The sequence below is a fragment of the Chiloscyllium plagiosum genome, chromosome 9 (genome assembly GCF_004010195.1).
Source record: "Chiloscyllium plagiosum isolate BGI_BamShark_2017 chromosome 9, ASM401019v2, whole genome shotgun sequence".
NCBI lineage: Eukaryota > Metazoa > Chordata > Chondrichthyes > Orectolobiformes > Hemiscylliidae > Chiloscyllium > Chiloscyllium plagiosum.
In genome coordinates this window covers 68,612,174-68,624,422 of record NC_057718.1, presented here as the reverse complement: position 1 = coordinate 68,624,422, position 12,249 = coordinate 68,612,174, and the positions used below count along the sequence as shown (strand labels likewise).

At 43.5% G+C, this 12,249-nt stretch overlaps 1 protein-coding gene across 5 annotated transcripts in view; it reads right to left on the bottom strand.

The window, feature by feature from the left end:
* The window catches only part of LOC122552919 (sorting nexin-9-like), a 160,939-nt gene extending 149,191 nt beyond the window's left edge, over positions 1 to 11,748 (bottom strand). For 3 of the 5 annotated variants that reach the window (XM_043696161.1, XM_043696163.1, XM_043696164.1), the window contains exon 1: positions 11,124 to 11,504. In XM_043696161.1, the coding sequence (XP_043552096.1) occupies positions 11,124 to 11,135 (12 nt within the window). In that variant the 5' untranslated portion in view covers positions 11,136 to 11,504. Of the gene's footprint in view, positions 1 to 11,123; positions 11,505 to 11,570 lie in introns of those variants that run through there. The other 2 variants (XM_043696162.1, XM_043696165.1) reach the window with 2 other exon arrangements.
* Between the last annotated feature and the right edge of the window lie 501 nt (positions 11,749 to 12,249).

The following is a 12,249-nucleotide window of genomic DNA, read 5'->3' as shown; positions in this document are numbered from 1 at the left end:
CTCTATGCTACTTTTTCCCCACCCCCACCCGCCTCGAGCTTATCTCTCTACCCTTCAGGCTCTCTGCCTTTATTCCTGATGAAGGGCTTTTTCCCGAAACGTCGATTTCGAAGCTCCTCGGATGCTGCCTGAACTGCTGTGCTCTTCCAGCACCACTAATCCAGAATCTGGTTTCCAGCATCTGCAGTCATTGTTTTTACCTCAGCCTTGAAGGGCCCTATTCTCTCCCTAGTTACCTTTTTGTCCTTAATGTATTTGTAAAACCCCTTTAGATTCTCCTTAATTATATTTGCCAAAGCATCTCATGTCCCCTTTTTGCCTTCCTGATTTCCCTCTTAAGTATATTCCTACTGCCTTTATACTCGAAGGATTCACTCGATCTATCCTGTCTATTTCTGACATATTCTTCCTTATTTTTCTGAACCAAACCCTCAATTACTCTAGTCATCCAACATTCCCTACACCTACCAGCTTTTCCTATCACCCTAACAGGAATATACTGTCTCTGGACTCTCGTTATCTCATTTCTCAAGGCTTCCCATTTTCCAGCCATCCCTTTACCTGCAAACATCTGCCCCCAATCAGCTTTTGAAAGCTCTTGCCTAATAGGGTCAAAATTAGCCTTTCTGCAATTTAGAACTTCAACTTTTAGATCTCATCTATCCTTTTCCATCACTATACAATTATGGTCGCTGGCCCCAAAGTGCTCCCCCACTGACACCCCAGTCACCTGCCCTGCCTTATTTCCCAAGAGGAGGTCAAGTTTTGCACCTTTTCTAGTAGGTACATCCACATACTGAGTCAGAAAATTGTCTTAAAACACACTTAAAACCCTTAACACAGTGGCAGCCCCAGTCTATAGTTCGAAAGGTTAAATCCCCTACCATAACTACCCTATTATTCTTATAGATAACAGATCTCCTTACAAATTTGTTTCTCAATTTACTGCTGACTATTAGGGGGTCTATAAGACAATCCCATTAAGGTAATAATCCCTTTCTTATTTCTCAGTTCCACCAAAATAACTTGCCTGGATATATTTCTGGGAATATCCTCCCTCAGTACAGTAGTAATGCTATCTCTTACCAAAAACACCACTCCCTTTCCTCTCTTGCCTCCCTTTCTGTCCTTCCTGGAGCATTTATATCCTGGAACATTCAGTTTCCAGTCCTGTATGTCCTGAGCCATGTGTCTGTAATTGCTTTGATATCCCAGTCCCATGTTCCTAACCATCCCCTGAGTTCTCTGCCTTCCCTGTTAGGCCTCTTGCATTGAAATAACTGTGCTTTAATTTATCAGTCCTACCTGGTTCTCTGCTTTGTCCCTGCCTGCCCTGGCTGTTTGACTTGCTTCTTTTCTCAACTGTACCTGTCTCAGATTGATCTCTTTCCTCACTATCTCCCTGGATCCCACCCCCCCAACCTTACTAGGTTAAATCCTCCAGATCAGCTTTAGCAAATCTCCCTGCCATTATATTAGTCCCCTTCCAATTCAAGTGCAATCCATCCTTCTTGTACAGGTCACTTCTACCCCAGAAGAGATTCCAATGATCCAAAAATGTGAATCCTTCTCCCATACAGCATCTCCTCAGCCACGAATTCGTCTGCTCTATCCTCCTATTCCTACTCTCACTAGTTCATAACACCAGGAGTAATCCAGATATTACTACCCTAGAGGACCTCCTTTTTAAGTTCCTGCCTAACTTTCTATATTCTCCTTTCAGTATCTCATCCTTTTCCCTTCCTATGTCGTTGGTACCAAAGTGTTCAATGACCTCCTGCTGGGCCCTCACCCCTTTGAGGACATTCTGCACCCTATCAGACACATCCTTGATCCTGGCACCAGGGACAACGCACCATTCTGATTTTTCACATGGTGGCCACAGAAACATCTGTCTGTGCCTCGAGTAGAGAATCCCTAGTTGTGTATTTAAATGGATGTTTGCTTAAATATAGCCAAAATAAGGAATCACACATGTTAGAGAGAAGAGGAAGAACTACTTCTTTCAGAGGGTAATGGATCTGTGGAAGGATTTACCATAGAGGGCTGTTGAGGCTGAGTAATTATGTATATTCAATGCTGACATCAAAATTTTGGGGTCAAACAGTGTAGCACTTGGAAAAGCGCAGCAGGTCAAGCAGCATCGAAAGAGCAGGAGAGTTGACATTTCGGGAATAAGCCCTTCATCTGCAACATTCCTGATAAAGGACTTATGCCCGAAACGTCAACTCTCTAGCTCCTTGGATGCTACCTGACCTGCTGTGCTTTTCCAGCACCACACGTTTTGACCCTGACCTCCAGTCCTCACCTTCTCCATCATCAAAATTTTAATCAGTAAGGGAATCAAAAACTATAGGGAAAAGACAAGAAAGTAGAGAAGATTATTAGGTCAGCCATGATCAAATTGAATGGCAAAGAAGACTTGAAGGGCTGAATTGCCAACTTCTATTCCTATATCTCGTATATCTCATTGTCTTGTGTTTATTCTCTGCATAGCACATCTCCCATTGCTGCACAGGTTTACAGGGACATTGACAGCACACAATTTACGTAAAAAGCTACTCTGCGCTTCAGCAACCATTAAATAACTCTACAGCCTGAGTGCATTTGAAATGCATCCAATATCTTTTAAATCCCTGGATTAGATATAAAAAAGCTTGGTGCATGGTGCATGACTCTTCACTCACTCACAGCTTACCAACCCCTTTTCTGCAACAAACAACCTCATAAAGCTAACACTGATCACAGAACAGCCAGTCAATTTGCTCCAGTTTTTCTTCCCAAGATGCAAACTTAGATGTATCTTTTTTTTTCCTAAACCAATGGGACATGGGCAGTGGAGGTACTGTGGACAGCGAAAAAGGTTATCTTAGAGTACAGTGGGATCTTGTAGTAGATGTCTGTGGTTAGTCGGTCACCAGAGAGTAATGGAGAGGTCCAGAAAAATGACTGTAATGGCACCGCCTCGTGCTCCCACAAGGAGGTTGAACAGTTCATCAACTTTACCAATCTTTCCACCCCAATCTCAAATTCACCTGGACCGTCTCAGACACCTCCCTCCCCTCCCTGGATCTTTCCATCACTGTCTCCGGCGGCCGACTAACCACAAACATCTACTACAAGCTCACCCACTCCCACAGCTACCTGGACTACACCTCCTCCCACGCTCCCTCCTGTAAAAACACCATCCCTTATTCTCAATTCCTCCACCGCATCTTTTCCAGATGACCAATTCCACCTCAAATTCCTAGATGGCTTCCTTCTTCCATGATCGCAACTTCTCTTCCCATGTAGTTGACAATGCCCTCCTGCGCATCTCCTCCACTTCACACCACTGCCCATGCACTCCAGCCATCCCAACGCAACAAGGACAGAATCCCCCTGGTTCTCACCTTCCACCCCACCAACCTCCGCATACATCGCATCATCCTCCACCACTTCCACCACCTCCAAATGGACCCCACCAAAGATATATTTCCCTCCTTAACCCTACCAGTGTTCCAGAGATACCATTCCCTCCACAACTCCCTCGTAAGGTTCACACCCCCCACCAGCTCACACCCCACTCCTGGCACCTTTTCCTGCCACTGCAGAAAGTACAAAACCTGTGGCCACGCCACTCCCCTCACCTCACCTCCATCCAAGGCCCCAAGGGATCCTTCCACATCCATCAGAAATTCACCTGTACTTCTACCAATGTCATCTACCGCATCCGTTGCACCCGGTGTGGTCTCCTGTACGTTGGGGAGACAGGACATCTTCAGGCAGATCGTTTCTGAGAACATCTCTGGGACACCTGCACCCATCAACCCCACTGCCTCGTAGTTGAATACTTCAACTCCCCCTCCATCAAGGACACGCAGGTCCTAGGCCTCCTCCACAGCTAAACCTTTACCACGCGACGCCTGGAAGAAGAACGCCTCATATTCCTCCTTGGGACCCTGCAACCACATGGGATAAATGTGGATTTCAACAGCTTCCTCATTTCCCCTCTCCCCACATTATCCTAGCCCCAAGCCTCCAAAACAGCACCACCCTCCAGATCTGTCCATCACTCCCCCCTCTGACCTATCACATTCTCCCTCACCTTCATCCATCTATAACTTTCTTAGCTACCAACCCCACCCCCCTACCATTTATCTCTCAGCGTCAAACCTCTCGCCTCATTCCTGCTCCTTGGATGCTGCCTAACCTGTGGTGCTTTCCTAGCAACACACTCTCGACTCTGATCTCCAGCATCTGCAGTCTTCATTTTCTCATACCAAAATTTGGTGGTACAGTGGACAGTGAAGGAGGTTATCTAAGATTACAAAGAGATTATGATAAATTGGGTCAATGGACTGACGAGTGGCAGATGGAATTTAATTTGGATAAATGTAAGGTATTGCTTTTTGTTAAAAACAAAGACAGAACTTATACAATTAATGCTGGGTAATGCTGTTGAACAGTGGTTCAGGTACTTAATTCTCGGAAATTTGCATCAGAGGTAGACAGTGTGGTTAAGAAGGCATTTTGCACACTTGCCTTCATTGCTCAGACCTTTGAATGTAGGAGTTGGGACATCATGTTGAGGTTGTACAGTACATTGGTGAGGCCTTCTCTGGCATACATGTCCAGTTCTGCTTACCATGCCATAGGAAGGATATTATTAAATTGGATAGGATTCAGAAAGACTTACCAGGACGTTGCCAGAAACAGAGGATGAGTTATAAAAATAGGCCGTGCAAGCTGGGTCTTCTTTCACTGGAGCATTGAGGAGTGACCTCAGAGGTTTATAAAATCATGAGGGACATATGAGGTGAATAGATATGGTCTTTTCCCTAAGGTGGGGGAGTTCAAAACTAGGGCATATTTTAAGGAGATAGGAGAAAGTTTAAAAAGGACCTGAGGGGCAACTTTTTTGTTAAAAAAACACATAGGCTAGTTTGTGTGGAATGAGCTGCCAGAGGAAATGGTGGATGTAGGTACAGTTACAATATTTAAAATACATTTGGACAATTACATGAATGGGAAAGATTTAGAGGAATATCGGCCAAACGCAGGCATGTGGAACTAGCTCGCATAGACTAGTTGGAGCAAAGGGTCTGTTTCCATGCTGTACGACTCTAAGAAAGATTCATGAACAGCTCCTTCCCCTGCTGTTATCAGACTTATGAATGGACCTCTCATATTAGAGCTAATCTTCCTCTGCACATTCTGGGTAGCTGTAACATTATATTCTGCATTCTGATCTATTACTCTGATGTATTTGTCTAAACAGCACACAAAACAATACTTTTCACTATATCTCGGTACATGTGACAGTAATAAATCAAATCTAATCAAAAAGGTCTGGAAGGAAATCAAAGGAGATTAATTAGTGAGATACCAAGCATGAATGGTTTTATACAAATGAATAGAGATTGGAGCAAGTAAGATAAATTGAGGTGTTCAAAATTATGAACAATTTTGAACATGTAAAGGATATTCTGTTTCCACTAGTTGGTATATCAGTATATAACACAATTTCAAGATTGTCAGTAAGAGAGCTAGGAATGAGATGAGGAGAAACTTGTTTACTTTGTCAGCATTTGGAATACGCTGCCTGGGAGATTGGTGGAGGCGAATTTCACCGGACATTTCAAAAAAGAGCTGGATATATATTTTAAAGTGATGGAGTTAGAGAGCAATGGAGTTAGGGCTGGAGTGTGGGAATAGTTGGGGAGTCCTTTTGGGAGTCTGTCATGGATCAAATGACGTAACAGGATACAAAACAAAGCAGAACAGAATAGCAGACACAAATACATCATTTCATGATGCACACAATGCATTTTACACTCATTTCTAACAGAAAGTCAGTGAAATATCAACAACCTCAGATGCACCTGTTCCCTCAGTCACCGCTGCAGGCAACAGATCGCCTTTTTGAGAATGAACCCATGAAAGGAGGTTGGCCCAGATGAAGTCCCCGGCCATGCACTCAGATCCTGCATGTACCAGCTGGCAGGAATATTTGCTGGTATCTTTAACCTCTTGAAGGTAAAAAATATATAGGACAGTGGTAGAAGGCTGCTTTTCAGAATGGAGGCCAGTGACCAGCGGTTTGCTGCAAGGATCGATGCTGGGTCCATTGCATGTGAATACCGGAGGAATAATTAGTAAGTTTGCAGATGACACTAAAATTGGAGGTGTTGTGGACAGTGAATAAGGTTACCTCAGAGTACAATGGGACTTCGATCAGATAGGCCAAAGACTGGCAGAACAAGTTTAATTTAGATAAGTGAAGTGTTGCAATTTGGTAAGGAAAAACAGAGCAAGACTTATACATTTAAAGATAGGGCCCTGCGGAATGTTGCCAAAGAGACTTTGGGGTGTAGGTTCATAATTCCTTGAAAGTTGAGTAGCAGGCAGATAGGAGAAGAAGGCATTTGATATGTCTGCCTTCATTGGTCAGTGCATTGAGTATAGGCGTTGGGAGGTCATGTTGCTGGGTTAGCACTGGGCGGCACGGTGGCACAGTGGTTAGCACTGCTGCCTCACAGCGCTAGAGACCCGGGTTCAATTCCCGCCTCAGGCGACTGACTGTGTGGAGTTTGCACGTTCTCCCCGTGTCTGCGTGGGTTTCCTCCCACAGTCCAAAGATGTGCAGGTCAGGTGAATTGGCCAGGCTAAATTGCCCGTAGTGTTAGGTAAGGGGCAAATGTAGGGGTATGGGTGGGTTGCGCTTCAGCGGGGCGGTGTGGACTTGTTGGGCCGAAGGGCCTGTTTCCACGCTGTAAGTAATCTAATCTAATCTACATAGGACATTGGAATACTACCTTCCATTCTGGCCTCCTTGCAATAGGAATGATGTTATGAAACTTGAAAGGGTTCAGAAAAGATTTACTAGAATGTTGCCAGGGTTGGAGGGTTTGAGTTTTAAGGAGAGGCTGAATATACTGGGGCTATTTTCCTTGGAGCATCAGAGACTGAGAAGTGACCTTATAGTTCTTAAGATCACAAAGGGCTGGTATAGAATGAATAGCCAAGGTCTTTTTCCAGGGTAGGAGAGTCCAAAACGAGAGGGCACAGGTTTAAGGTGAGAGGGGAAAGATGTAAAAGCAACCAAAAGAGCAACTTCTTCACAGTGGTGTGTGTATGGAATGAGCTGCCAGATGTGGTGGTGAAAGCTGATACCCATCCAATTGGATTTGATTAGGAAGGGTTGAAAGGGATGTGGGCCAAGTGCTAACAAATAGAACGAGATAAATGTAAAATATCTGGTTGACTTGGACAAGTTGGACTAAAGGGTCTATTTCCATGCTGTACAATTGAATCCTTACTAAAATCTGGAATCCCCACCTGCTTCAAGAAGACCGCCATTATCCTGGTGCCAAACAAAACTCGTACAGCGTGCCACAATTGTTTCTGTGCAGTTGCTCTGGCCTCCATAATGAAGCAGCATTAAGAGGTTAGTCATGGCTCACATCAACTCTATGAGGAGAAAGTGAGGTCTGCAGATACTGGAGATCAGAGCTGAAAATATGTTGCTGGAAAAGCGCAGCAGGTCAGGCAGCTTCCAGGGAACAGGAGAATCGACGTTTCGGGCATAAACCCTTCTTCATTCCTGAAGAAGGGCTTATGCCCCAAACGTCGATTCTCCTGTTCCCTGGATGCTGCCTGACCTGTTGCGCTTTTCCAGCAACACATTTTCAGCTCACATCAACTCTAGCCTCCCAGCCTGCCTTGATTCCATGCAATTCGCCTACTGTCACAACATATCCACAGCATCTCCCAGGCCCTATACCATCCCTGCAACATCTGGATAAGGATAACTACCTCAGACTTCTACTTATTGACTGCAACTCCACCTTAAAGATAACAATCTCTCCCTCAACAAAAAGCAAAAGTTGGTCATTAACTTCAAGAAACAAAGTAGAGGGCAGGCCCCTCTCCACATCAATGGTGTTGAGGTGGAGGTGGTTGAGAGCATCAAGTTCCTAGGGGGTGATGATTACCAATCAGTTCTGGTCCACCCATATGATGCTACAGTGAAGAAAGTACAACGATGCCTCTACTTCCTCAGGAGCCTAAGGAAATTCAGCGTACATAAAGATTCTTACCAATTTTTACAGACGCACAACAGAAAGCATTCTATCAGGACCATAAGAAACTAGAGAGAGTTGTGGATACAGCCCATCACACAAGCCAACCTCCCACCCACTGACTCCATCTATACTTCTTACTGCCTCAGGAAGGCAGCCAACATAATCAAAGATGCTTCCCACCCCAGTTATATCTTCCAACTTCATCTGTCAAGCAGAAGATATAAAAGCTTAAATACGTACCAACAGATTAAACAGCAGCTTCTTCCCTGCTGTTATTAGACTTCTGAATGGACTATTCAAATTTTTAATTTATTGTTGATCTTGTTCTTTGTACACCTTCTCTGCAGCTGTAATAGTGTATTCTTTGCTCCAATCTATGACCTTAATGCACTATTGTATGATCTGCCTGTACTGTACCTAGCTACATGTATGTGACAATATAAATTAAATCAAATGCCATCAGGCTAAATAACTCCCACTGTCCAACTGTGGTTCTACAGCAAAAGACCTGTACATACTCTTAAAGGTCAGAGTCTCTATTTATGTAATTAAACAATATTAATCCACAAATGAGGAAAGATATAATATGAAATGAAAACAAAAGACTTAGATAAATGCAAAGAATAGTGAAATCAGACTAACTGGAAAGGATATAAAGAACATTTTAATATTACAGAAAGACAACAGGGGAGAGAGAGAGAGAGAGAGAGAAATTTGGGAGTTTTGACAAACTGTTGAAATTCAGGGGTAATCTACAATGAGCTCAGCGATTAAAGGATTTGACTGGATTGTGATTAACCTTAGTTAGATCCAAGGGACATTATCAGGAAAAAAATTCTTTGCACAAAAGACATGGAAAGCTGGAGCTCAAAATGCCATCAAGGCTCGGTAATTGAAATTCTCAGAATGGAAAAACAAACATATGAAAAAATTTGAAACAAAGGTAGTGATTTCATCTAATAACAGAACAGGCTAGAGATGCTGAATGAACTACTCTTGCACCTTTATTCCAAGATTGACAGAACACATCTGAAAGTACTGTACACATTTTTTGACCCCTTATCTAGAGAGAGATATACTAGCATTGGGACAATCCTGAGAAAGATCACTCAGCTGATACCAGTTATGTTTTCTGAGGGGAAGTTGAATACTCATTGGAATATAGAAGAATGAGAAGTAACCTTATTGAAACATACAAGATTCTTAGCAGACTTGAAACGGTAGATATGGAAGGGTTGTTTCCACTTGTGGGATAGTCCAGGATCAAACAGCATAATCTCAGAATAAGGGTCGCACATTTAAAGACACGTGAAGGAATTTCTTCTTTTAGAGGGTCATGAATCTATGGAACTCTTTACAGCAGAGGTCTGCTGAGACTAGGTAATTAAGTGTATTCAAGACACAGATTTTTAATCACTAAGGATATTAAGGAGTTCAGGGGGAAAAGGGAGTAAAGTGGAACTGATTATTATAAGTTCATCCATCTCATTGAAAATTGGAGGAAACTCAGTAGACTAAATGGCCTTGTTCTGCCCCTAGTCTTATTGTCTTAAGTTCTACACGATACAGTAATCTGCTCAATGCAGTCAAAAATCAGCAATAAGTTAGACCTAACCAGAGTTGTCCACAACTCAAGAAGCTGAAAATGTGTTGCTGGAAAAGCGCAGCAGGTCAGGCAGCATCCAAGCAACAGGAGAATCGACGTTTCGGGAATGAGCCCTTCTTCAGGCATAAGCCCTTTTCCTGCTCCTTGGATGCTGCCTGACCTGCTGCACTTTTCCAGCAACACATATTCAGCTCTGATCTCCAGCATCTGCAGTCCTCACTTTCTCCACATCTCAAGAAGAAATACTTTTAAAAAAACGAGTGCAATGAATGCAGATTGAATCACAGCATTTTGACAAGTTGTCTCAGTCAGTGCATTGCAAAGTATGTTACGGAGGAGCTGGTCGTCATTGTATAATAAACTTAAATAGGGGTCTTTTATGACCATAAAAACCCTAAAACATGTGAACTTACCTATGGGTTGACAACTGAATCTGTATTAAAGAATATTGTACAGAACAAAATGCATCTATCAATAGTACAACTTGTTCTGAGAGACCACCCAGAACGTTTGCAAATCTTTTTTTTTAAATAAAATTGTTTGAATATATTACGTGCATGGGATGAGACTTTTTTTGCAAGTACCGTGACTGAACGCGTCATATGAACAAACCAGCACAATAGTTTTCTTGGGGATTTCACTACACCCAAAAGCAATCGCAGATTTTAACGCGGTCACCTGCTTTTAACTTTTTTTCCGTGAGGCACCTTTATCGTATCAAAATCCTACATCTCTGCCGCCTGACGGGAATCAGTGTGTTTTAAATGGTCAGAGTTAAAACTGACGGTACTAGATAGTGTTGATAGTGTTAATAGTCTTCCCCCCCCCCCCCCAATTATCACTGGTTATCAGTTCCCAACCCTTTCAAATCGCTTAATACCAGGCTCGGCAACGAAACGAATGGTTTCACCAATTACTAATTAGTCTTTTTAGGCAAAGCTAGCCTAAATGACGGAGTAAAATATCCTCGTCTATCAGGTGGCCATTCGTTACGATCTTAGCTATTTTTCGCCAGTCCTATCTTTGAAACTTTAGGAGCCTTATGTGTTGCAGAATTTCATTCACTAATGATTCAATGTTATAGTAAAATTCGGTTTGAAAAACTTATCGCCCACATCAGCCACCTTGCCGTCTGACTGGGATGTGCACAGCAAAGAGCCGGTCTGGGTCACGGGAACCAGCGGGACCCGGGATCGCCAGTGCGGGCTGCTCCACACCCAGACCAGGCCGGAGCTCGAGGTGACGGCACAGAGTAGCGCGAGCAGGTTCTCTCTCTCTCTTTTAGCCGCGCGAGCCCAGGCTTCGATAACCGTCCTCCCGCCCCGAGCTACAACTTCAGTAACCAAGGCCCGGGCCACAGCTTCGATCAATGAGGGCCCAGGCTCGGGCCCCGCTTCGGTAACCAGCCCCGGTTCATTAAACTCCCCAGGAATTGACATATTTCTCATTACCTTTGTAGCCATTCCGCCGCCTTATTCTCTGCGTGAGTTTCACTTCCTCGGTTTTATTGAAGTTAACCCCGCGGAGTAGATTTTTTTTCCGGCTCCTGTACCAGACAGGGAATATTTAATACATCACTAATACAAAAATGGCCTTTGACCTCAACAATCTCTGATTTGCACAACTTCAAAACAGGGTTTCCACAACAGCCGAAATTAGAGGTGGGAGGGGGAAGATCCTGCGCGCCTTACTAAAACAAAAACAAATTGTTATATTTTAATGTTTCTTGCTTAGATACGCCTTATTAGGCTGGGCTCGTAACACAACTTGTCAGCATGACGTTTCGACGCAACTGCTGAAGTGTTTTTGAAAGCAAACGAGCCTGCAAATACTAAGGAAAACACTGTTAAGAAGGACGACGTAATAACGCAAGACAAACACATTTCCCCATTAATTACTTAATTCCAGGATACACAGTTGATCGGAGGGGAGCGGTTGATGGGTTTGGTCATGGTGGCAAGGATAGCTGGGATTGAAGAGTCGGGCTGACAGAGAGTGGAGATCACTGGGGAATTGGGTGAAAGGAGTTTTCGGTGAGGGTGGGACAGGGTAGGTGTAAGCGAAGGGGAGTTGGGTCAGGCTGCTCGTCAAGAGGATGAGAAATAGAGTAATAGGGAATGTGAATTAGAGAAGTCCTCATTTAGACAATGGTGTGTTTTCTCCAAACTCCGTGAAGTCCAATTTGAAATGATTCAATACTACACTTTTTAAGAATTAAAACAAAATACTATTTATCAATGTTGCCGAGAAAATAGTTCACAATGCACACGAAGCGGAAAGAAAAGGGGGAAAAAGGAAAGAAACGTTACAGTTGCAAGTTACTTTAAAATTCCAAGATGTTGGCATTAAGTCACACTATTTAGAGTGCAGTAAGTCAATGTTCAGTGAAGTTTTGCAATTGGCTGCCCCAGCAGAATGTCTTTGAGAGATATCGACGGTAGAGGCTAAGCCTGTCGCTATTTTATGATTCGGAGATGCCGGTGTTGGACTGGGGTGTACAAAGTTAAAAATCACACAACACTAGGTTATAGTCCAACAGGTTTAATTGGAAGTACCAGCATTCGGAGCGCTGCGCCT